Here is a 26657-nt window from a genome sequence, read left to right on the forward strand (position 1 = left end):
TGACACACACTCCTGTTTCATGACTTCCAGATACCCGCAGATTGATAATCCAGCAGCATAATAACACAGCTGACTGACTGAGAGTGATGTTTGATTTCAGCACGGGTCTAAAATGGGTGGGAACGGATCAAAAACCACTTTACACAATGGAAATGAAAATCAAGTGGGCATATAACGGATGGCTGACACGCTCCTGCCCGTATCCACCCCTTGCTGGATCCAATAATCACCTCCGTTCACTCACTCAGCAAGAGACTGGCAAAGAGATGCTGGCCCTGGAATTCCACAGGGATCTCTCTGTCTCCCATCAGATTGGAGTGCGAAGGCTGGGAGAATCTCTCCATGGAAATTCAGGGCTGGTGTTTTTACAGACTTTGTTTTTTTTGTGAATTTTTGCTCATTGAGGTGAGGGATATTAGTGGTGGGAATACAGAGTAAAGCTCCCTCTACACTGTCCCATCAAACACTCCCAGGGCAGGTTCAGCACGGTTTAGATACAGAGTAAAGCTCCCTCTACACTGTCCCATCAAACACTCCCAGGGCAGGTACAGCACAGTTTAGATACAGAGTAAAGCTCTCTCTACACTGTCCATCAAACACTCCCAGGGCAGGTACAGCACGGTTTAGATACAGAGTAAAGCTCCCTCTACACTGTCCCATCAAACACTCCCAGGGCAGGTACAGCACGGGTTAGATACAGAGTAAAGCTCTTTCTACACTGTCCCATCAAACCCTCCCAGGGCAGGTTCAGCACGGGTTAGATACAGAGTAAAGCTCTCTCTACACTGTCCCATCAAACACTCCCAGGGCAGGTTCAGCATGGGTTAGATACAGAGTAAAGCTCTCTCTATCCTGTCCCATCAAACGCTCCCAGGGCAGGTACAGCACGGGTTAGGTACAGAGTAAAGCTCCCTCTACACCGCCCGAAGGATTCTGCTCCCCTATTGAGGGTGTAGCAAGATCCCAGATTCTATTATGGGTCTATGCTGAGCTAGCCTGAGCTGCCTGCAGGAAGGCCATTACAGTTGGCCATAGAACCTCAGGATGGGGATGGGAAAATCAAGTGGAGATTCCTGCTCCCGGCTGCTATCCAGTGACTGCTGCTCAAAGTGTGGGCATCGAGTGAGGACAGCCGTGATAGCCAACATGGTCAAATATCCTGTCACTGTCTGGGCTCATGCCTGCAGAACGGCCACCTGGGTGAGGTATCCGAGGACGCTTTGCCTCAGTGCAGAGTCACCATCTTCAGGAGAGAAGGGGTGAAAGCCGAGGGAGGAGGAGGAACAGCAGTTCAGTACAAACCGGGCATTGATGCTACTGTTACTAACGGGTGGTCTTATTCTCTGACACACAGATCGCTGCCTCGCTGGAGGAGCAGGAATTTGTGGAAGCTTGGGCCAAGAAAGCGAAGGAATCGTTTGACCACATCAAGGACAATTTCACTAAACCAGACCTGAAGAAACTCATCAATCAGATTCGGATCCTGGGCCCCGCTAACCTCCCGCCTATTGAGAGAAAGAAGGTAAATATTTAGTATTGCCGACGCCACCACTTTACTCTCTGACATCATCGCTATCCTTCCCAACTCAGCTCGGAGTCAAACTGAAGGCCGAGGTAGCGAATGGTCTGGTTTTGTCCGGTATGGTAGCCAGCTGGAGTTTGCATTGAGAGCCAAAGACGATTGCTTCATACCAACATAGGAACAGGAGTAGGCCATTCACCCCTTGAGACTGTTCCACCATTCAGTTAGATCATGGCTGATCTGTACCTCAACACCATTTAGCGCCTTTGCTCCATATCCCTCCATACTCTTACCTAACAAAAATCTAGCGATCTCAGTCTTGAAAGCTCCAATTTGTCCCAACATCCACAGCCTTTTGGAGGAGGGAAATCTGGATTTCCACTCCCCTTTGTGTGAAAAGTTAGAAACTAGCAATGGACAACCAAAAAATTGATAAAGAGGGAGAAAATAGAATATGAGAGTAAACTAGCAAGAAATATGAAAACAGATTGTAAGTGCGTCTAAAAGTGTAGCAAAAGTAAACGTGGGCCCCTTAGAGGCTGAGACAGGAGAAATTATAATGAGGAATAAGGAAATGGCAGAGATGTTAAACAAATATTTTGTATCTGTCTTCACAGTAGAAGACACAAAAAACATACCAGAAATAGTGGGGAACCAACGGGCTAATGAGAGTGAGGAACTTAAAAGTAATTAATATTAGTAAAGAAAAAGTACTGAAGGAATTAATGGGACTAAAAGCTGACAAATCCCCTGGACCTGATGGCCTACATCCTAGGTTTCTAAAAGAGGTGGCTGCAGAGGTAGACGATGCGTTGGTTATGATCTTCCAAAATTCCCTAGATTCTAGAACAGTCCCAGTGGATTGGAAGGTAGCAAATGTAACACCACTATTCAAGAAAGGAGGGAGAGAAAACTTCTTGGAAGGGGTGCAGCGCAGATTCACCAGAGTGTTACCAGGGCTCCAAGGGTTAAATTATGAAGCTAGGCTTGCATTCCCTGGAATATAGAAGGTTTAGAGGTGATCAGATTCAAGTTTTTAGGATTTTAAAAGGAACTAATAGGGTAGATAGAGAGAAACTTTTTCCGCTGGCTAGGGAGTGTAGGACAAGGGGCCATAACCTTAAAATCAGAGCCAGGCCATTCAGGAGAGAAGTTAGGACACACTTCTTCACGCAGAGGGTGATAGAAGTGTGGAACACTCTCCCACTAAAAGCAGTGGATGCTAGCTCAATTGGTAATTTTAAATCTCAGATCATTACATTTTTGCCAGCCAAGGGTATTAAGGGAAATGGAGCCGAGGAACATAAATGGAATTAGGATACAGATCAGCCATGAGGGGCTGAATGGCTTACTCCTGTTCCTATGTTCCAATGTTCTTATGTCCTATGTTCATCCAAGGCTTTGATACAAGAACATAACAACATAAGAAATAGGAGCAGGAGTAGGCCATACGGCCCCTTGAGCCTACTCTGCCATTCTATAAGAACATGGCTGATCTTCAACCTCAACTCCACTTCCATGCCCTATCCCCATATCCCTTGATTCCCCTAGAGTCCAAAAATCTATTGATCTCAGTCTTGAATATACTCAATGACTGAGCATCTTCAGCCCTCTGGGGTAGAGAATTCCAAAGACTCACAAACCTCTAAGTGAAGAAATCTTTCCTCATCTCGGTCCTAAATAGTCGACCCCTTATCCTGAGACTATGACCCCTAGTTCTAGATTCTCCAGCCAGGGGAAACAACCTCTCAGCATCCACAGCCCTCTGGGGTAGAGAATTCCAAAGATTCTCAACACTCTTGAGTGAAGAAATTTTTCCTCATCTCGGCCCAAAATGGCCAACCTCTTATCTTCACGCTATGACCCCGAGTTCTAGACTCTCCAGCCAGGAGAAACGGCCTCTCGGCATCCACCCTGTCGAGCCCTCAAAGAATTTTATACATTTCGATAAGATCACCTCTCATTCTTCTAAACTGCAGAGAATATCGGCCCATTCTACTCTAACTCTCCTCACAGGACAACCCTCTCATCCCAGGAATCAATCTAGTGAACCTTTGTTGCACCCCTTCTAAGGCAAGTATATTATTCCTTAGGTAAGGAGACCAAAACTGTACACAGTGCTCCAAATGTGGTCTCACTAGAGCCCTATATAATTGCAGCAAGACTTCCTTACTTTTGTACTCCAACCCCCTTGCAATAAAAGCTAACGTACTACGTGTGTGTATATATATATATATATATATGGTGAAAAGCTGAGGCCCCAGTGCAGATCCCTGGAAACATCACTCATCACATTGCCTTATATCCCTTCTCTCTGCCTCCTACCTCCCAACCAATTATCAACCCAAGTCCCAAGGTTACCTTCAATTCCATGCGCTCTTATTTTGCTACCAATGTCTTGTGCAGAACCTTATCAAATGCCTTCTGGAAGTCCACAATGATAACATCCATAGACATTCCCCCGTCCACCATGTTAGTGAGCTTCAAAAAATTCAACTAGATTAGTCAAACATGACCTATCCTTCACAAATCCATCCGGGCCAGGACCTACTCCATTAATGGTAGGGCGTTGGGGAGAGTTATAGAACAAAGAGATCTAGGAGTACAGGTTCATCGCTCCTTGAAAGTGGAGTCACAGGTGGATAGGGTGGTGAAGAAGGCATTCGGCATGCTTGGTTTCATTGGTCAGAACATTGAATACAGGAGTTGGGATGTCTTGTTGAAGTTGTACAGGGCATTGGTGAGGCCACACTTGGAGTACTGTGTACAGTTCTGGTCACCCTATTATAGAAAGGATATTATTAAACTAGAAAGAGTGCAGAAAAGATTTACTAGGATGCTACCGGGACTTGATGGTTTGACTTATAGGGAGAGGTTAGATAGACTGGGGCTTTTTTCCCTGGAGAGTAGGAGGTTGAGGGGTGATCTTATAGAAGTCTATAAAATAATGAGGGGCATAGATAAGGTAGATAGTCAAAATCTCTTCCCAAAGGTAGGGGAGTCTATAACGAGGGGGCATAGATTTAAGGTGAGAGGGGAGAGATACAAAAGGGTCCAGAGGGGCAATTTTTTCACTCAAAGGGTGGTGAGTGTCTGGAACGAGCTGCCAGAGGCAGTAGTAGAGGCGGGTACAATTTTGTCTTTTAAAAAGCATTTGGACAGTTACATGGGTAAGATGGGTATCGAGGGATATGGGCCAAGTGCAGGCAACTGGGACTAGCTTAGTGGTATAAACTGGGCGACATGGACATGTTGGGCCGAAGGGCCTGTTTCCATGTTGTAACTTCTATGATTCTATGCCAATGAGTTACTTTTTTAGTGTAATCACTATTGTTATGTAGGCAAATGCAGCAGTCCCACAAACAGGAAATTAATAAATGTCTGGTTAATCTATTTTTGGTGGTGTTAGTTTGAGGGAGAAATGTTGGCAAAGATACCAGGAGAAGTCCGTGTCCTTCTTCGAATAGTGTCATGGGATCTTTTACATTTACCTGAGCAGCAGAGTGGGTTTCGGTTTAACATCTCATCAAAATGATGGCACCTCCGACAGTGCTGCACTCCCTCAGGACTGCACTGAAATGTCAGCCTAGATTATGTGCCCAAGGGCTGGAGTGGGACATGAACCCATGACATTCAGGCTCAGAGGCTACCAAATCAGCCAAGATGATTCCCAACATATCCTTCGAGCCTAGTTTTCACCCAGCGTTATCTCAGGAAAATGACCTAGATTACATACCGACATCACACCTAACTCATTTAAACGCCACCATCTGTCTCGGGTGGAAGCTTGTATCGTCCCAGGGAATATGCGCTAGCACAAAAGAGGTGGAAGCCCAGTAGTATAAGCCTCTGCCCCTATTTCCTGTCTGTAGTGGCCCGGCAAACGGCACGCATAGAATCATAGAATCATAGAAAGGTTACAGCATGGAAGGAGGCCATTCAGTCCATCGAGTCTGCGCCGGCTCTATGCAAGAGCAATCCAGCTTGTCCCACTCCCCCGCCCTTTCCCCATAGTCCTGCAAATTTTTTCCTTTCAAGTACTTATCCAGTTCCATTTTGAAGTCCATGATTGAATCTGCCTCCACCACCCCCTCGGGCAGTGCATTCCAGATCCTAACCACTCGTTACGTAAAAAAGTTTTTCCTCATATCAACTTTGGTTCTTTTGCCAATCACCTTAAATCTATGTCCTCTGGTCCTTGACTGTTCCGCCAATGGGAACAGTTTCTTTCTATCTACTCTGTCTAGACCCTTCATGATTTTGAATACCTCTATCAAAACTCCACACAACCTTCTCTGTTCCAAGGAGAACAACCCCAGCTTCTCCAGTCTATCCATGTAACTAAAGTCCCACATCCCTGGAATCATTCTAGTAAATCTCTTCTGCACCCTTTCTAAGGCCTTCACATCTTTCCTGAAGTGCAGTGCCCAGAACTGGACACAATACTCCAGTTGTGGCCGAACCAGTGTTTTATAAAGGTTCATCATGCCTTCCTTGCTTTTGTACTCTATGCCTCTATTTATAAAGCCCAGGATCCCGTATGCTTTTTTAACCACTTTTCCAACCTGTCCTGCCACCTCCAATGATTTGTGCACATATACCCCCAGATCTCTCTGTACCTGCACTCCTTTTAGAGTTATGCCCTCTAGTTTATATTGCCTCTCCTCATTCTTCCTACCGAAATGTATCACTTTGCATTTTTCTGTGTTAAATTTCATCTGCCACGTGTCCGCCCATTCCACCAGCCTGTTTATATCCTCTTGAAGTCTATCACTATCCTCCTCACTGTTTACTACCCTTCCAAGTTTTGTGTCAGCTGCAAATTTTGAAATCGTGCCCTGTACACCCAAGTCCAAATCATTAATATATATCAAGAAAAGCAGTGTTCCCAGCACTGACCCCGGGGGGGACACCACTGTACACCTCCCTCCAGTCCAAAAAACAACCATTCACCACTACTCTCTGTTTCCTGTTCCTTAGCCAATTCTGTATCCATGTTGCCATTGCCCCCTTTATTCCATGGGCCACAGTCTTGATGATAAGCCTACCATGCGGCACTTTATCAAACGCCTTTTGAAAGTCCATATACACCACATCAACTGCATTGCCCTCATCTATCCTCTCTATTACCTCATCAAAAAACTCTATCAAGTTAGTTTAACATGATTTGCCTTTAACAAATACGTGCTGGCTTTCCCTAATCGATCCACACTCGTCCAAGTGACTGTTAATTCTGTCCCGGATTATCGTTTCTAAAAGTTTCCCCACCACTGAGGTTAAACTGACCGGCCTGTAGTTGCTGGGTTTATCCTTACAGCCTTTTTTGAACAAGGGTGTAACATTTGCAATTCTCCAGTCCTCTGGCACCACCCCCGTATCTACTGATGTTTGGAAGATTATGGCCAGTACCTCCGCAATTTCCACCCTTACTTCCCTCAGCAACCTAGGATGCATCCCATCCGGACCGGGTGACTTATCTACTTTAAGTACAGCTAGCCTTTCTAGTACGTCTTCATCATCAATTTTTAGCCCATCCAACTATATCTTCCTTTACTGAGACTCTGGCAGCATCTTCTTCCTTGGTAAAGACAGATGCAAAGTACTCGTTTAGTACCTCGGCCATGCCCTCTGCCTCTATGAGTAGATCTCCTTTATGGTCCCTAATCAGCCCCACCCCTCCTCTTACTACCCGTTTACTGTTTACATGCTTGTAGAAGACTTTTGGATTCCCTTTTATGTCGGCTGCCAGTCTATTCTCATACTCTCTCTTTGCCTCTCTTATTTCCTTCCCCTCTGAACTTTCCATATTCTGCCTGATTCTCACTTGTGTTATCAACCTGACATCTGTCATATGCCCCTTTTTCCTGGTTTTTTTTTGTGGCATTGCGGAGAGCAAAATCATCCCCTTTACATTTGGCTCAGTAAAGCCTCCTGCAGATGACCTGTTGCCTTTCACTTGTGAGTTGAATAGCGCTGACCAACTCTCTCTCTTTTCAGTACAACACCATCCTGAGTGAAATGGACAACATTTATTCCACAACTAAGGTCTGCCCACCCAGCCAGCAGGACCTCAACAAGTGCTGGTCTCTCGAACCTGGTAAGTCACGTGCTATGAAACAAGGGGGCCGGGGGGTGAATGGGGGTCGCAGTGGGGTGTGGGCCTCTCGAAGGGGTCCAATCACGGGGTGATTTACAGGTTTGCTTGGGGGCCCGGGGGGAGGGAGCACTCCTGCTCCTCCTGGCTCACAAGCAGTGCTGGAAAGCAAGGGGGCCGCGATACTACAGAGAACACTGAGCAGCGCTCACTACTGCCAGTACACGGCACTGAAACTTTAAGCAGCTCAGATCAAATGTATTATCCTGCACACACCTGGCATACAGACAGTGCAGGGCAACACACTCTGACCTTCGTTTCCATATTGTCTGTTGGTTGGTTGCCATTTAATGTGTCTCCATTTTTAAAATGCTTTAATTACAGCACACTGGGAAGGACCTACCAGCATGGGTTATGGGTACAGGCTGAGTTCTCCAGCTGCATTGAGTCCTCGTTCTCAGTACAGAATAGAGTGCTTACCATGGGGCTCCAGAAAGTGGACCATACAACAGTCCAGCGATGCTCCTCCACTCTCCAATACCACAGGAGCAGGATATTGGACACTGTCACCTCTCATCTTATTGGCTGTTCTACAAGTCTGGGGACATTTAGTACTGCCCACTGTTTCATCCACATTCTGCGTGTGACTGTCAGGAGAGTGAAGGCAGTGGGATGTTTAGCCAGCTGTCCATCAGTCAAGGATGCGGTGCAGAGAGATATTTAGCAGAACCTTTGGGAGGAAGGGGTGTTTGCAGGTCGGTCTGTTGTAGGCCGCAGGCTTGCATCACCCGTGGCTGCTCAGAGCAGCATTTGGACAGCCCAGAGAGAACATGGGAATGGAGGAGCAAACAGAGGGATCTCAAAACATGAAGATGTTTAATCTACTTCGCCCCTCACTCCCTCTGCTCCTCCTGTCCTGTATATCCCAGTTCCTGCCTTTGTTACCTCCTTTCCTGCTTTCAAAAATCTCCACAAAACTGTCCTCCAGCAGTGCCTCCGATGTCCATCCCTCTACTGTTTCCCTATAATCTCTCCTTACTCTCCATTCCTCTCTCCTTTCCCCAGGCTCAGTATCCTAGACTCTCCATCCATAGAATCAATGGGGGCAATTTTAACCCAATCCCCCTCCCCCCGGACGAGTGGGGGGGGGGGGGAGACGGAGAGGGGGGGCTTAAAAATAAAAAAAATGAGAAACCCGACCCCAATGCAGCCACTTCTGGTTTTAACGGAGGTGGGTTAGGGGACAAGTGACGAACTCGCTCTCCAGAGCAGGGTCCGTCCTTACAATATTTTAATGAGGCTGCTTGCCTCAAATTTAACCTCTGCTTCACATTTAACTCCTGGGGGCCACAGGAAACCTGGCAGCTGAAGGGAAGCGAGAACCTGCTGGATGGAACAGGTGAGCGCTTTCCAGCACTGCTTGTGAGCCAGGAGGAGCAGGAGTGCTCCCTCCCCCCGGGCCCCCAAGCAAACCTGTAAATCACCCCGTGATTGGACCCCTTCGAGAGGCCCACACCCCACTGCGACCCCCATTCACCCCCCGGCCCCCAGTGTCCAACACCCCCCCCACCCTGCCATGTTTGACTCATCCCCTCTCCACTCCCCGCTGCCTTCCCGCCCAACAGCCAGCCGGCCTCTCAATCCGACTGCGGCTGCAAAACCGATTCGAAAAATTTAAATCAGGTGCCGTTAAGTTTGGCAGGACCTCTGGGAAATCCGTATTTCCACTAAATCTCTCCCATCCCCCCCCGATCCCACTCCCTCTCCATTATTATCAGGGCCATAAAATCATAAAATCATACAATCATACAACACAATAGGAGGCCGTCCGGGCCATTGTACTGTGCTACCAATTAGTCCCACTCCCCCGCTCTTTCCTCTTGGCCTTGCAAATTTTTTCTCTTCAAGTATTTATCCAACACCTTTCTGAAGGCCATGATTGAATCTGCCTCCACCAACCCCTCGGGCCGTGCATTCCAGATCATAACCACTCGCTGTGTAAAAAAGTTTTCCCTCATGTCGCCTTTGGTTCTTTTGCCAATCACCTTAAATCTGTGTCCTCTGGTTCTTGACCCTTCCACCAATGGGAACAGTTTCTCTATTTACTTTATCTAAACCCTTCATGATTTTGAACACCTCTATCAAATCTCCTCACAACCATCTCTGACACAAGGAGAACAACCCCAGCTTCTCCAGTCTATCCACATAACTGAAGTTCTTCATCCATTCTAGCCAATCTTTTCTGCACTGTCTCTAAGGCCTTCACATCCTTCCTGAAGTGCGGTGCCCAGAACTGGACACAATACTCCAGTTGTGGCCGAACCAGTGTTTTATAAAGGTTCAACATAACTTCCTTGCTTTTGTATTCTATGCCTCCATTTATAAAGCCCAGGATCCCATATGCTTTTTTATCCGCTTTCTCAACCTGTCCTGCCACCTTCAAAGATTTCTGCACATATACCCCCAGGTCTTTCTGTCCCTGCACCTCCTTTAGAATTGTACCATGTATCTAACCCGTGCTGTACCTGGCCTGGGAGTGTTTGATGGGACAGTGTAGAGGGAGCTTTACTCTGTATCTAACCCGTGCTGTACCTTCCCTGAGAGCATTTGATGTCGACACTGGTTGCCTCAATTAGAAAGTGTTCCATTGTCCGGCGCAAGCATTGTTCACTTTGATAAGCACAGTAAAACAAAAGGAAAAAAACATGGCAGATGAAGTAAAATGATTTTGCTGCCTTAAAACTGTGTTGTGTGTGTTTGTGTGGTTGTGTAAGTGTGCGCTGTGTATGTTGTGTCTGCATGTCTTGTGTTGTATTGTTTGTCTGTGATTGTGTGTGTGTGTGTGTGTGTGTGTGGCTGGGTGTATATGAGTCTGTGTATGTGGGATACACATGTGTGTGATGGTGTGTGTTGTATGTGTCTATGCCTCTATCTTGTAATGCTGTTTGTTTCTGTGAGTCTGTCTGTCCTATAACTGTATGTCTGTGAGCGTGTCTGTTCTATAAACATCTGCCTGTGAGTGCTTCTGTGCAATAACTGTCTGTCTGTGAGTCCCCCTGTCCTATAACTGTCTGTCTGCGAGTCCCCCTGTCCTATAACTGTCTGTCTGCGAGTCCCCCTGTCCTATAACTGTCTGTCTGCGAGTGTGCCTGTCCTATAACTGTCTGTGAGTGTTCCTGTCCTAAAACTGTTTGTCTGTGACTTTGTGAGTCCAGTTATTGTCTGTCCTATAATAGTCTGACTGTGAGTGTGCCTGTCCTATAACTGTCTGCCTGTGAGTGTGCCTGTCCTATAACTGTCTGCCTGTGAGTGTGCCTGTCCTATAACTGTCTGCCTGTGAGTGTGCCTGTCCTATAACTGTCTGCCTGTGAGTGTGCCTGTCCTATAACTGTCTGCCTGTGAGTGTGCCTGTCCTATAACTGTCTGCCTGTGAGTGTGCCTGTCCTATAACTGTCTGCCTGTGAGTGTGCCTGTCCTATAACTGTCTGCCTGTGAGTGTGCCTGTCCTCTAACTGTTTGTTTGTGGTGTTCCAGATCTTGTGGATCAACTGGCAACATCCCGGAGTTACAAGAAGCTGCTATTTGCCTGGGAAGGTTGGCACAACGCCGCAGGAGCCCCACAGAGAGAGAAATACAAGGAATTTGTTGAGATGAGTAACAGAGCCTCTCGACTGGATGGTAAGCAGCTTAGGCCCACATAACAGTCAGAACATGGAGGAGTCAACTGCTGTTTCCTAGAAGTTGGTTGACATCATTTTTGCAAAATGCTGTGTATTTTTGTCAAACCAGGAGTAATGGGCCCAGCCCTGTCACTTACTTGAATCACTAAAGTTTTCAATTAATTTGTTCGAAAATGTATTATCTGTCGGAATATTTTGTGCTTCTCCATTGAAGGTGCTGATTGTTGCTGGGGGCAGCACCATGGAAACCGAGACTCCTTCAGTACTTACCCCAGCAACTATTCTTCATGTGTGAGATTACTGAGGAGGGAATTTTAACCCTCCAGTATGGGCAGGGGGGGGGGCGGTGGGGGGGGGTTGTGTTAAAAATTCAAAAGATGGGAAACCCGGGAGGTGAGAACGGCCGGATGAAACAGGCAAGTGCCTTTCCAGCACTGCTGGTGGGCCGGGTCAGGCCGGGACAGATGGACAGACAGTCACACGCAGGTCTATCCTATTTGACCCTGAACTGAGCTTCAGTCTGCACATCCTTTCCATCAACAAGACTGCCTAGTTCTAAATACATAATATTGCCCGCCACCACTCCTTGTTAAAACTGGATAGTCATGTGGTGAGGGAAAGAAGACTCGAGTCTGGCCTTTTGTTCCACACCTTTGTTCAATAAGTTTCATCTTGCACACACCCCACGCCCTACCTAAGCTCTCCTATAAAAAGGATCCAAGAGAGTCCCAATTGATACCCACCACCTGAATACAATTAAGCCCAATTGATATAAATCATGCAATTACCATTCCTACCTCACACCCTTAACCTTCATTCATAAGAACATAAGAAATAGGAGCAGGAGTAGGCCAATCGGCCCCTCGAGCCTGCTCCCCCGTTCAATAAGATCATGGCTGATCTGATCCTAACCTCAAATCTAAATTCATGTCCAATTTCCTGCCCGCTCCCCGTAACCCCTAATTCCCTTTACTTCTAGGAAACGTCTATTTCTGTTTTAAATTTATTTAATGATGTAGCTTCCACAGCTTCCTGGGGCAGCAAATTCCACAGACCTACTACCCTCTGAGTGAAGAAGTTTCTCCTCATCTCAGTTTTGAAAGAGCAGCCCCTTATTCTATGATTATGCCCCCTAGTTCTAGTTTCACCCATCCTTGGAAACATCCTTACTGCATCCACCCGATCAAGCCCCTTCACAATCTTATATGTTTCAATAAGATCGCCTCTCATTCTTCTGAACTCCAATGAGTAGAGTCCCAATCTACTCAACCTCTCCTCATATGTCCGCCCCCTCATCCCCGGGATTAACCGAGTGAACCTTCTTTGTACTGCCTCGAGAGCAGTATGTCTTTTCTTAAGTGTGGACACCAAAACTGTATGCAGTATTCCAGGTGCGGTCTCACCAATACCTTATATAACTGCAGCAATACCTCCCTGTTTTTATACTCTATCCCCCGAGCAATAAAAGCCAACATTCCGTTGGCCTTCTTGATCACCTGCTGCACCTGCATACTAACTTTCATATCTTTATCACCTCCAAGCTCGACTACGCCAACACTCTCCTTTGGCAGCTTCCCAAGTTCCATCTGTATAAATTGCAATTGGTCCAAAGCTTTGCTGCCCACGTCCTATCCCGCACTAATTCCTGCTTCCCTATCACCCTTGTCCTCACCAACTTCCATTGGCTGTACGTCCCCCAGATGATCAACAAAGTCCAGCAGTAACTCGGATCAAATTACTTGTTGTATGGGCTCTAAGCTCAGGAATTCCCTTCCTAATCCTCTCAGCCTCTCCATCTCTCTCTCATAGAATCATAGGATGTTATGGCACAGAGTAGGCCATTCGGTCCATCGTGTCCGTGCCAGCCGACAAAGAGCTATCCAGCTTAATCCCACTTTCCAGCACTTGTTCCGTAGCCCTGTAGGTTACAGCACTTCAAGTGCTCATCCAAGTACTTTTTAAATGAGTTGAGGGTTTCTGCCTCTACCACCCTCTCAGGCAGTGAGTTCCAGACCCTCACCACCCTCTGGGTGAAAAAATTTCTTCCCAGTTCCCCTCTAATCCTTCTACCAATTACTTTAAATCTGTGCCCCCTGGTCACTGACCTCTCTGCTAAGGGAGATAGGTCCTCTCTATCCACTCTATCTAGTCCCATCATAGTTTTATACACCTCAATTAAATCTCCCCTCAGCCTCCCTTGTTCCAAAGAAAACAACCCCAACCTATCCAATCTTTTCTCTTAGCTAAAATTCTCCAGCCCTGCCAACATCCTCGTAATTCTCCTCTGTACCCTCTCTAGTGCAATCACATCTTTCCGGTAATGTGGTGACCAGAACTGTACACAGTACTCAAGCTGTGGCCTAACCAATGTTTTATACAGTTCTAGCATAACCTCCCCGCTTTTATATTCAATGCCTTGGCTAATAAAGGAAAGTATCCCATATGCCTTTTTAACCACCTGATCTACCTGTCATGCTACCTTCAGGGATCTGTGGACATGCACTCCAAGGTCCCTTTGTTCCTCTCAGTATCTTCCCATTTATTGTGTATTTCCTTGCCTTGTTTGTTCTCCCCAAATGCATTACCTCACACTTCTCTGGATTCCATTTGCCACTTTTCTGCCCACCTGACCAGTCCATTGATATCTTCCTGCAGTCTACAGCTTTCCTCCTCACTATCAACCATTTGGCCAATTTTTTGTATCATCTGCAAACTTCTTGATCAAGCCCCCCACGTTCAAGTCCAAATTATTAATATATACCACAAAAAGCAAGGGACCTAGCACTGATCCTTGCGGAACCCCACTGGAAACAGCCTTCCAGGCGCAAAAACACCCGTCGACCATTACCCTTTGCTTCCTGCCACTGAGCCAATTTTGGATCCAACTAGCCACTTTTCCTTGGATCCCATGGGCTTTTACTTTTTTGACCAGTCCTCCTTTAAGACTCCCTTTAAAAACTAAATCTTTGACCAAGCTTTTGGTCACCTGTCCTAATATCTCATTCTTTGGCTTGGTGTCAATTTTTATTTGATATCGTTCCTGAGAAGTGCCTTGGGATGTTTTGCTATGTTAAAGGCACTATATAAATGCAATGTTGTTGAGTGGTATGAGCCTTCCATCCTCAGCCTTGTAGTGATAGTTAATTGGCTTTGTTCACAGGATTTAAGGACACAGGAGAGTACTGGAGGTCCTGGTATGCATCACCGACATTTGCGGAGGATCTTGAAAAGATCTACAACCAGCTCAAACCACTCTACCTTAATCTTCATGCCTTTGTGAGGAGAAAGTTATATCAGAGATACGGAGCCAAATACATCAATCTGAGAGGACCTATCCCTGCACATCTATTGGGTAATTACTGTCATAGAGTTCGATATATAGAGTTACATCGAGTCTACAGCACAGAAACAGGCCATTCCACACAATTTATGCTTCACACAAGCTTTCTCCCTCCCTGCTTCATCTAACCCTATCAGGATACCCTTCTATTCCTTTCTCCCTCATGTGTTTATCTAGCTTCCCCGTAAATGCATCTATGCGATTTGCATCAACTACTCCTTGTGGTAATGCGTTCCACATACTTACCACTCTCTGGGGAAAGAAGTTTCTCCTGAATTCCCTATTGGATTTGTTAGTGACTATCTTATATTTATGACCTCTAGTTTTGGACTCCCCACAAGTGGAAGGTGGTGAGTTGCGAAGGTGGATGTGTCAGGCAACCAATGGCAGGAGCGTGGGGGCGAGGTGGTTGGAGGCGATCATGTGATGAAACCTCCCGGAATATGTTCATCCAGAGTTGGCAACCCTAGTTGATTGTGATCGGGAGCTAATTGATTTGGTTTAGGTTGGGTTTGTTGTTTTTTTGCTGGTGTAGGTAGAGTACAGTCGAGCAGTCCACCCTTGGTCTGACATTTCTCCTTCTCTATACAGGTAACATGTGGGCCCAGCAATGGAACAACATCTATGACATGATGATCCCATTCCCAGACAAAGGCAATATCGATGTCACTGATGCAATGGTTGCGAAGGTGAGTTGATTGTCTCATATTATTCCACCTACCAGCATTTCTGGAGCAATTGAAGGTCAGCAGTTCCAATCAGGAGTCTCAGGCAGAAACAGGAGGGTGATTCATTCTCTCTAAAGGTTATTATGCAACAGACAAATTAACTCTAGCATAATCCTATGGGACACTAAAGAGCAGTGACTGAGGGTAAACATAAGCTTTTGGCTATTTGACATTGAGCAACACCACTGTAGACTAACTAGTACCTGTTATTTATCAAGCACTCCATCACTTTCTCTGTTATATATTATCAGGGACAATATCCCTGATTCTGTAATATCTATCAGGTACTGTACCACATCTGTAATATATTATTGGGTACTGTATCTATAATATATATCAGGTACTGTATCTATAATATATTATCAGATACTTTATCGGTTTAGTCATAATATACTGCCAATCAGTATGTACCATATCCCTGTATCTATAATTTCGATCAGGTATTGTATAGTTGTATCTATAATAAATACCAAATATTATGGGGAACGTTTTCTTCCATCACATGGGTGGTTTCCAGTGGAGAGCATTGCCCGCCCTTTATAGAGGCTGCTTCATTCAATGGATTGAGAATCGGGTGTAAACGGGCAGGTGATCCGCCCGCCCCAGATTACAGCCCATGTGAAAACGACAAAAATTTATCCCAGTATCTCTGTATTTATAATCAAATCCACATCCTGTAGCCTTGTATCTATTTTATCTGTCAATTACTTTATTGCTGTATTTACATATCCACAATGCTGTATCGCTGTATCAGTCATATATACTACCTATTGCATCCCAGTGCAGACTTGAATGTTTACAGCACACAACTAGTTTAGTTATTCATCGCCAGATCTGGCCAGACCACATCAAGCACTATTGGGCCCCATTATCCTCTACCAAAACTGCTCACTACTTCAGGATTATCCCAGAATGCAAAGATAACCCACAGCTTAATTTCTCCACTACCAACCATCTCCATACACCCCTCACCCCTGCCCCCTCCACCCTCAACTCCAACACCAAGTGTGAGGAGCTCATGGACTTCTTTCTCACTAAGATTCAGCTGCCTCTGTCACTTTCCTCCCTTCCCCTAGCCCACCAAGCCAAACTTCCCCCAAGGTTCCCCCTTGCACTAGCCCTGAACTCCCATCTTTCTCTAGTTTCTCTCCTATCTCCCCTCATGTCCTCTCCAAGCTCATCTTGACCATAAGACCCACCACCTGCTCTCTGGACCCTATTCCCACTAAACTGCTGACCACCCAACTTCCCTTCTTGGCCCTCATGTTATTTGACATTGTAAACGGTTCCCTCTCCTCAGGTAATTTGTGACTTTGATAAGGGCCGTTTCAGTACCGTGGCGGGATGGAAACCTGATTGAAGAAGTCCAAACATGGAGTTGTAGGAAAAATGGGCACAGATTTGGGAGGCTACAAAACATTCAAGGACTTTTCAAACCTGCTGTAATTACCCCCTTCTCAAACAATCCACCTTTGACTCCTCTGACATTGTCCTTTCCTCTCCAAAGTCCTTGAATGTTTTGTAGCCTCCCAAATCTGTACCCATTTTTCCTACAACTCCATGTTTGGACTTCTTCAATCAGGTTTCTGCCCCGCCACAGTACTGAAACGGCCCTTATCAAAGTCACAAATTACATCCTATGTGACCGTGGTTGTGGTAAACTATCCCTCTTCATCCTTCTTGTCCTCTCTGTAGCCTTTGACATGGTTGACCTCACCATCCTCCCCCAATGCTTCTCCTCCGTTGTGCAGCTGAGTGGGACTGCACTCGCCTGGTTTCGCTCTTACCTATCTCCTGCAATGGCTTCTCTTCCTGCTTCTGCATCATTACATTTCAAGTCCCTCAAGGATCAATCCTTGGCCCCCTCCTTATTTTCATCTACATACTGCCCCTCGGCAACATCATCGGAAGACGTGACATCAGGTCCCATAAGTATGCTGCCGACACCCAGCTCTACTTCACCATCATCTCTCTCAACCACTCCACTGTTCCTGTGTTATCGGACTGCTTATCCAACATCTAGTCTTGGCTGAACCGCAATGTCCTCTAATTTTTTTTTTATTCGTTCATCGGATGTGGGCGTCGCTGGCAACGCCAGCATTTATTGTCCATCCCTAATTGCCCTTGAGAAGGTGGTGGTGAGCCGCCTTCTTGAACTGCTGCAGTCTGTGTGGTGAAGGTTCTCCCACAGTGCTGTTAGGAAGGGAGTTCCAGGATTTTGACCCAGCGATGATGAAGGAACGGCGATATATTTCCAAGTCGGGATGGTGTGTGACTTGGAGGGGAACGTGCAGGTGGTGTTGTTCCCATGTGCCTGCTGCTCTTGTCCTAGATGGTAGAGGTTGCGGGTTTGGAAGGTGCTGTCGAAGAAGCCTTGGTGAGTTGCTGTAATGCATCCTGTGGATGGTACACACTGCAGCCACTGTGCGCCGGTGGTGAAGGGAGTGAGTGTTTAGTGTGGTGGATGGTGTGCCATTCAAGCGGGCTGCTTTGTCCTGGATGGTGTCGAGCATCTTGAGTGTTGTTGGAGCTGCACTCATCCAGGCAAGTGGAGAGTATTCCATCACACTCCTGACTTGTGCCTTGTAGATGGTGGAAAGGCTTTGTGGAGTCAGGAGGTGAGTCAGTTGCTGCAGAATACCCAGTCTCTGACCTGCTCTTGTAGCCACAGTATTTATGTGGCTGGTCCAGTTAAGTTTCTGGTCAATGATGACCCTCGGGATGTTGATGGTGGGGGATTTGGCGATGGTAATGCTTTTGAATGTCAAGGGGAGGTGGTTGGACTCTCTCTTGTTGGAGATGGTCATTGCCTGGCACTTAAGTGGCAAGTAACATTCGTGCCAGACATCAGCCCAAGCCTGGATGCTGTCCAGGTCTTGCTGCATGCGGGCACGGACTGCTTCGTTATCTGAGGGGTTGTGAATGGAACTGAACACTGTGCAATCTTCAGCAAACATCCCCCTTTCTGACCTTATGATGGAGGGAAGGTCATTGATGAAGCAGCTGAAGATGGTTGGCCCTGAGGAACTCCTGCAGCAATGTCCTGGGGCTGAGATGATTGGCCTCCAACAACCACTACCATCTTCCTTTGTGCTAGGTATGACTCCAGCCACTGGAGAGTTTTCCCCCTGATTCCCATTGACTTCAATTAAACATTGGGAAAGCCGAAGAATTGTCTTTGGCCCCCGCTACAAACTCTGATACCTCACCACCGTTTCCCCCTGGCCACTGTCTGAGGTTGAGCTAGATTCTTTGCAACCTTGGCATCCTGAGCTGAGCTTCCAATCCCATGTCTTCTCCATCATAAAGACCGCCTACTTCCACCTCCATAACATCACCTGTCTCCGCCCCTGCCTCAGCTCATCAGCTGCTAAAACCCTCATCCACGCCTTTGTTACCTCTAGACTTGACTACTCCAATGCTCTCCTGGCCAGCCTCCCATCTTCCACCCTCCTTAAATTTAAGCTGATCCAAAACTCTGCTGCCCATAGCTTAACTTGCAACAAGTCCTGTTCACCTATCACCTCTCTGCTCACTGACCTATATTGGCTCCCAGTCCGATTTTAAAATACTCGATTTTAAAATTCTCATCCTTGTGTTCAAGTCCCTCCATTCCCCTGGCTGGAGAGTCTAGAACTAGAGGGCATAGTCTCAGGATAAGGAGTCGACCATTTAGGACCGAGATGAGGATTAATTTCTTCACTCAGAGGGTTGTGAATCTTTGGAATTCTCTACGCCAGAGGGCTGTGGATGCTCAGTCGTTGAATATATTCAAGGCTGAGATCGATAGATTTTTGGACTCTAAGGAAATCAAGGGATATGGAGATCGGGTGGGAAAGTGGAGTTGAGGTCGAAGATCAGCCATGATCTTATTGAATGGCGGAGCAGGCTCGAGGGGCCGTATGGCCTACTCCTGCACCTATTTTTAATGTTTCTTATGTTCTTATGCTGTCTCACTCCTCCCTATCTCTGTAACCTCCTTCGGTCCTACAACCCTCTGAGATCTCTCTGCTCCTCCAATCTGATCTCTTGTGTATCCCCCACTCCCTTCACCCCACCATTGGTGGCCACGCCTTCAGCCTAAAACTCTTGAATTCCATCTAGGCCCAAAACTCTTGAATTCCCTCCCTAAACCTCTTCATCTCTTCACCTCTCTCTCTTCCTTTAAGATCCTGCTTAAAACCTACCTCATTGACCAAGTCCTAATGTCTCCTTTGACTCGGTGTCAATTATTGTCTGATTACACTCCTGTGAAGCATGTTTTCCAACATTAAAGGCACTACATAAATGCAAGTTGTTGTTATAATTACAATATATACTTGGTATTGTATCCTAGAGTGCTGTGGATGCTCAGTTGTTGACTATATTCAAGACTAAGATCGATGGCTATTTGGACACTAATGGAATCAAGGGATATGGGGATCGGGCGGGAAAGTGGATTTGAGGTCGAAGATCAGCCATGATCTTATTGAATGGTGGAGCAGGCTCGAGGGGCCGTATGGCCGACTCCTGCTCCTATTTCTTATGTTCTTATGTAATATATTAATCAACCTTCTGTGGCATCGCACACAGGGAGTCAAGCCCTGTACTGGGTTGAACACTTTTGACTCAATCACTGGTGATTTCCTTGGGTGAGTTCTTTGGTGGAAGGTCAGTGGAAAGCCCAACAAAACACGTAAACAGGGTTTCCGCCAATCTTCCGCCAAAATTACAGCAACTGATTGGGAAAACCGCCAAGGAAATTCCCAGGCAATGTTCCCAAAAGAGTTTGGTGACAGTGCATCCTAAACCAATGGACAACAGATGTGGAGATGCCGGTGATGGACTGGGGTGGACAAATGTAAGCAATCTTACAACACCAGGTTATAGTCCAACAGTTTTATTTGAAAATCACAAGCTTTCGGAGCTTACCTCCTTCGTCAGGTGAGTGAGTGAAGGGTCTTCACTCACTCACCTGACGAAGGAGGTAAGCTCCGAAAGCTTGTGATTTCCAAATAAAACTGTTGGACTATAACCTGGTGTTGTAAGATTGCTTACAATGGACAACAGAAGTTACTATAGTGACAACTTGGAGATTATATATTAACTGAATGAACTGGAAAACTTTAATGAGAATAAATCATTGCAACAGGGAAATTGAATCCACAGATTCGAAAACAAAACCACATGCATCACACCTCACTAAAGTACATATATTATAGCACAGCTAAATGGGCACCAATCAATTCATAAATCAAATGGAGCAGTGGGCACTACTGAATCAATAAATTCCTAGGGCAATAGGCACCAGCAAATTAATAATTTAAAACACCAACAAGTACAGCAGTGAATTAAAAACAAATCAATGGAGTGATGGGTAGCAATGAATTAATAAATTAATAGTTCAGCAGGCAAACCCAATAAGTCAATAAGTTAATTGAGTGGCGAGCACCCATGGAATGATAAATTCACCGAGCAGCAGGCACACCAAGATAAATCAATAAATGGAGCAGTGGGAGCCAGTGAATTAATAACTCCATAAAGCAGCAGGTAAAGCAACACATAAATTAGTAGAACAACAGCGAGAGCATAAAAATCGAATAATTTAATTAAAAAGCGAGCACCAGAGAATAAATGCATTTATGGAGAAGTAGGAGCCGGTGAATTAATGAATTCATAGAGTTGCAGACATATCGAGAAATGAATGAATGGAGCAGTCGGCATGGCAACAAATGAATAAATGAATGGAGCAGCAGTCACTAGTCCATTAATAAATTAATGGAGCAGTGGACACACCAACAAAGCAATAAACTAGTGGAGCAGTGGCCACCAGTGAAGTTATACCTCCTTAACAGCTGTTGCTTCCTGTCCCCACCGCTAACTGATTTTCAATGATTTAATCGGCATGCTTTTTAAAGTGTTACGACTAACAGGGTAAGTTTAAATAAAAAAACTAAAAGACGCCTTAATCTAAAGGGGTCAAATATTAGGCTTGTGTTGGGGGGTTCAGAGGATATTAAGGCCATGGTTGGATGAAAGTCAGGGATCAGAGGTCACAATGTGGGATGTGAGGACTGAAGCATCATGGGGGCCAGATGTTGCGGGTTGCCTGTGTACTGTAGTACTGTTGCAGCTGTTCTGAGTATAGATACCCAGCTGCTATTCTCCTGCAATATTTTACAGAAATGGAATGTCACCCACATGTTCAAAGTTTCTGAGGAGTTTTTCACCTCCCTGGGGCTCATTCGGATGCCACAGGAATTCTGGGATCACTCGATGCTCGAGAAACCCAAGGACGGAAGGGAGGTTGTATGCCATGCCTCTGCCTGGGACTTCTACAACCGGAAGGATTTCAGGTTGGTTCTCAACTCATAGAATGTGAGGATGATCAAAAAGAATAGGAACAAAGGAATTGCTAGATAAGAAAAGGCTCACCTGGTTCGCCTTCTACCATCCTGGTAGTCGTGTCTGAAGGTTGTTGGTTCAAGTCCCACTCCAGAGATTTGAGGACTTAATCTAAGCTGGCATTTCAGTGAAAATCTGAGGGAGTGCTGCACCTTTGGAGGTGTTGCCTTTTGAATGAGACTTTAAACCAAAGATCTGCCCTCTCAGGTGAACGTAAAAAATCCAATGGCACTATTTGAAGAAAAGCAGGGGAGTTCTCCCTGTCGTCTTGGCCAACATTTATCCCTCACCCAACAACAACAACAAAACAGAATATGTGGTCATTTGTTTAATTGCTGTTTGCGTGATCTTGCTGTGTGCAAATTGGCTCCCACGTTTCCTACATTACAGCAGTGACTACTCTTCAAAAGTACTTCCTTGGTTGTAAAGCCCTTTGGGACGTCCTGAGGTCATGACAGGGGTTATATAAACGAATGTCTTTGTATTCATGGAGTGCTATTCACTGGTTCGTTGTTATCTATTGGTTTGTTCCGGAGGTGATTGAGAGTCACAGGTAAGGTGCTACTGCGGCAGGCTACTTTAACCGCCCCCTGGTTCTGATTTTCCAGAATCAAACAGTGCACGACGGTCACCATGGAACAGCTCTTCACGGTGCACCATGAGATGGGCCATGTGGAATATTACCTTCAGTACAAGGATCAGCCAGTCAGCTTCAGGAGCGGAGCCAACCCAGGCTTCCACGAAGCAATCGGAGATGTAATGTCACTCTCGGTCTCCACGCCCAAGCACTTGAATGTCATCGGACTACTGGAAAATATCACGGAAGACAATGGTAAGAGGAATCCTCGTGGAACAGAAAGACGAGGGACAGATCAGGCCGTGGCTTAGGGAGCCTTTCGAGAGGCTTTGTAAGTCTGTAAAAAGTAGAGTAGATAAGGAGAAACTGTCAGGAGGGTCAGTAGCCAGAGGACACAGACTTAAGATAATTGGCAAAGAACCAGGGGGGAGATGAGGAGAATTATTTTTACGCAGCGATCCGAAATGCACAGTCTGAAAGGGTGGTGGAAGCAGATTCAATAGTAACTTTCAAAAGGGAATTGGATAAATACTTGAAAAGAAAACATTTGCAGGGCTACAGGAAAGAGAGGGGGAGTAGGAATTGTAAAGAGTAAGAGAGGGACGATATGTGAGTACAGGCTTTTGAGAGCTCTGTATCCACTATAGGAGTACAGCTTTAAGAAATTGTATAAAATGTCAGAATGACCAAGGCAAGGCAGTATAGCTTTAAGAAATCTTTAAAGGCAATTAAGGTCAATCAGGAACAACTCCCAGCCTGGAAGAATAAAGGACAGGGAACTAGTTTTGTTGGGGAAGGTTGGAGAAGAAGGAGCTAAGAGTGAGCATATGTATGCTGGAAAGTAATCCCTGGTACTGTTTTGTTCATCCCTGCCCTCAAAGACACAACTGCCGTGGGTGAATAAACCTCACTTGTTTTGAACAATAATCCCTAGTCTGCGTGTCTAATTGACCAATGGGTCCTAGCCTGCTTCAGCGTGCTGCAGAGTCTAATTGGATAGCTCTTTCAAAGAGCTGGCACAGGCAAGATGGGCCGAATGGCCGCCTTCTGTGTTGTAAGATTCTACGATTCTATAAAGTGGCTGCATTTCTGCTCAAGTGACTTGCACAGGAATGGAGGCAAGTTTTTTTTTATTGAGACCTAAGGGAGAAAAGCAACAACCCTTCAAAGGGGGACAAACCCAAAAGTAAGAGAGAGGACAATATATATCTAGACGTCACAATTAGGCAATGCCAAGTTTGGGTTTTAAAAGGCTGTGGATAGCGTCTCACAAATTCACGAAAAAATGCACCCTAACCCTAACCCTAATGCTTTAATAACAAATAACCTCCCAAATGGAGCAACATATCATTATTATGCGTCTAAACTGTGATGTTCTGGCAGTAGCCAACGTCTTCTCGTTGCAGAGTTACTCTTGGATAGGGAATGTGCAGAACACGCTCATGTTGAGTAGCTCCTGAACTTTGAGTTTATTATATTATTCTTAGATTATATTTTATAGCTTCAGACTATTGTGGGTGATTTATTGTCTTGTCTGTGATAAGAGGCTCATGTTCTTTTGCTGTTAGTTTCAAGAGCCCTAAAAATTTATGAGAAAGGAGGAATTTTTAGGAACAGGACAAGGTCATTGTGCTCAATTAACCCCATCCCTCTCCAGTAGATCTCAACCCCACTGACCTGTCTGCTCACCATGTCCCTTCTCCATTAACTGTTCAGTGACTTTCCCTGGTTACTTATTGCACATCTCTACATCTAGACTTTCACCTGATTTCTTTTCTCACTCCTAAGGACCGATTTTCCTCTTGAGGAAACAGTCTGCTCAATTTTTGGGCCCAAGCCATTCGCAAGACCCAAGCAACCTCCCAGTGCAGGTGTAGCCCCTGATAGAACCTTGTGCTGGGATCAGAGGGGTGGAAACAGTAATGTATCTGCAGGCCTTTCCAGGTCACCGGCACTGGGGCCTTCTGGGTTGGAGGGGTGGGGCGGGGCGTGAATTTATTTACTTGCCTTCTGCCTCCTTTGATCTTTGGACCACAGGCCCTCTGGTTTGCGGAGCGCCCCAGCACAATCCCCAGCATTGTTGGGGTACACCTTCATTCGGATGCCCCACAGGCGGACTGAGAGGGCTGGGAATGCTCCCCCCTCCCAATTCGTTAGTATCCTTACTGCAGGCCCAGTTACAATGATTTGGGGAACCCCTGGTTATTCAGAGGAATTCAGAGGAAAACAATTTGCAACCAATGTCCCCTGGTATTTGACTGCCTCACTATAGAGAATAGTTTTCCCAGTTCTTTTTTATTCGTTCATGGGATGTAGGCGTCGCTGGCGAGGCTGGCATTTATTGCCCATCCCTAATTGCCCTTGAGAAGGTCGTGGTGAGTCGCCTTCTTGAACCGTTGCAGTCCATGTGGTGAAGGTTCTCCCACAGTGCTCTTAGGAAGGGAGTTCCAGGATTTTGGCCCAGTGACGATGAAGGAACGGCGATATATTTCCAAGTCGGGATGGTGTGTGACTTGGAGGGGAACGGTGTTGTTCCCATGTGCCTGCTGCTCTTGTCCTTCTAGGTGGTAGAGGTCACGGGTTTGGGAGGTGCTGTCGAAGAAGCCTTGGCCAGTTGCTGCAGTGCATCCTGTGGATGGTGCACATTGCAGCCACAGTGCGCCGGTGGTGAAGGGAGTGAATGTTTAGGGTGGTGGATGGGGTGCCAATCAAGCGGGCTGCTTTGTCCTGGATGGTTTCGAGCTTCTTGAGTGTTATTGGAGCTGCACTCATCCAGGCAAGTGGAGAGTATTCCATCACACTCCTGACTTGTGCCTTGTAGATGGTGGAAAGGCTTTGGGGAGTCAGGAGGTGAGTCACTCGCCGCAGAATACCCAGCTTCTGACCTGCTCTTGCAGCCACAGTATTTATGTGGCTGGTCCGGTTAAGTTTCTGATCAATGGTGAACCCCAGGATGTTGATGGTGGGGGATTTGGAGATTGTAATGCCGTTGAATGTCAAAGGAAGGTGGTTAGACTCTCTCTTGTTGGAGATGGTCATTGCCTGACATTTGTCTGGCGCGAATGTTACTTGCCACTTATGAGCCCAAGCCTGGATGTTGTCCAGGTCTTGCTGCATGTGGGCTTGGACTGCTTCATTATTTGAGGGGTTGCGAATGGAACTGAACACTGTGCAATCATCAGCGAACATCCCCATTTCTGACCTTATGATGGAGGGAAGGTCATTGATGAAGCAACTGAAGATGGTTGGGCCGAGGACACTGCCCTGAGGAACTCCTGCAGCAATGCTGTTCTTAATCACTTTCATAGTCTGGAAAATTTCAACAACATGACCTTGGAGTTCCCACTTTTTCAAAGAGAACAAGTCTGACTTCCTTAACCAGCTCGAACGATACGCAGGGACCAGAAAAGCCACTTCCCCAAATGGGGTCTGACTAATGATGTACAATATGCACCGCAAATTCATCGTCAGTCTGAGGCAATTTCCACTTTGTAACGATGCGGTGCTGGCAGTGTCAGTCTGGAGTTAGGACAGTCTCATGCTGCGTCAGACCTGGTTTGCAACATGCTGAGGAAATCCTTCCGACACTTTGTCACCCTCCTTGACCTTAATGTAAATGCTTAGAGATCAGGGATTCTTCCCCTCCCCACTCTCTAAACGTTTACATTTCGACCTTTAGGCAGGCCATTTCTTTGCACATGCAACCCAGTACCTCACTCCCCTTTACTGCAGTTAGGCATTGCACTGATGGTTTCATGGATTGAAGCATGACAACCCCCAGATCTTTTCCCGATCGAGACCTTGCACCACTCCATTTAATTGTAAACAATTTTACAACACCAAGTTATAGTCCAGCAATTTTATTTTAAAGTCACAAGCTTTCGGAGATTTTCTCCTTCCTCAGGCAAATGTTTGCCTGAGGAAGGAGAAAATCTCCGAAAGCTTGTGACTTTAAAATAAAATTGCTGGACTATAACTTGGTGTTGTAAAATTGTTTACAATTGTCAACCCCAGTCCATCACCGGCATCTCCACTCCATTTAACACAGACTCCTTTTCTGGTTCCTTACTCCCCTACTAATTGTTAACACTAATCCATATTGAATGGCCTCACAAATCTACTGGAACTCTTTATGAATTAAATAAATAATACAGGTGCTATCCAAAAGGTACAATTTACCTTGATTTTCAGAAGGCTGTTGATAATATGCGATTAAAAGGTCAGAACCGCAGCCCTCTCCATCACAATCACCATCTACTTCCACCTCCCTAATAATGTAAACCTCTGGGAGTGTTTGATGGGACAGTGTAGAGGGAGCTTTACTCTGTATCT

At 46.0% G+C, this 26657-nt stretch overlaps 1 protein-coding gene across 1 annotated transcript in view; it reads left to right on the top strand.

The window, feature by feature from the left end:
• The first annotated feature begins 1348 nt into the window (after window positions 1-1348).
• The window catches only part of LOC137300026 (angiotensin-converting enzyme-like), a 107191-nt gene continuing 81882 nt past the window's right edge, over window positions 1349-26657 (top strand). The window contains exons 1-7 of the mRNA XM_067969118.1: window positions 1349-1522; window positions 7520-7619; window positions 11151-11294; window positions 14457-14648; window positions 15228-15325; window positions 21527-21699; window positions 22357-22580. Coding sequence (XP_067825219.1) covers window positions 7541-7619; window positions 11151-11294; window positions 14457-14648; window positions 15228-15325; window positions 21527-21699; window positions 22357-22580 — 910 coding nt within the window. The 5' untranslated portion in view covers window positions 1349-1522; window positions 7520-7540. The remainder of the gene's footprint in view (window positions 1523-7519; window positions 7620-11150; window positions 11295-14456; window positions 14649-15227; window positions 15326-21526; window positions 21700-22356; window positions 22581-26657) is intronic.

The sequence above is a fragment of the Heptranchias perlo genome, chromosome 30, assembly GCF_035084215.1.
Source record: "Heptranchias perlo isolate sHepPer1 chromosome 30, sHepPer1.hap1, whole genome shotgun sequence".
In the NCBI taxonomy this organism is placed as follows: Eukaryota; Metazoa; Chordata; class Chondrichthyes; order Hexanchiformes; family Hexanchidae; genus Heptranchias; species Heptranchias perlo.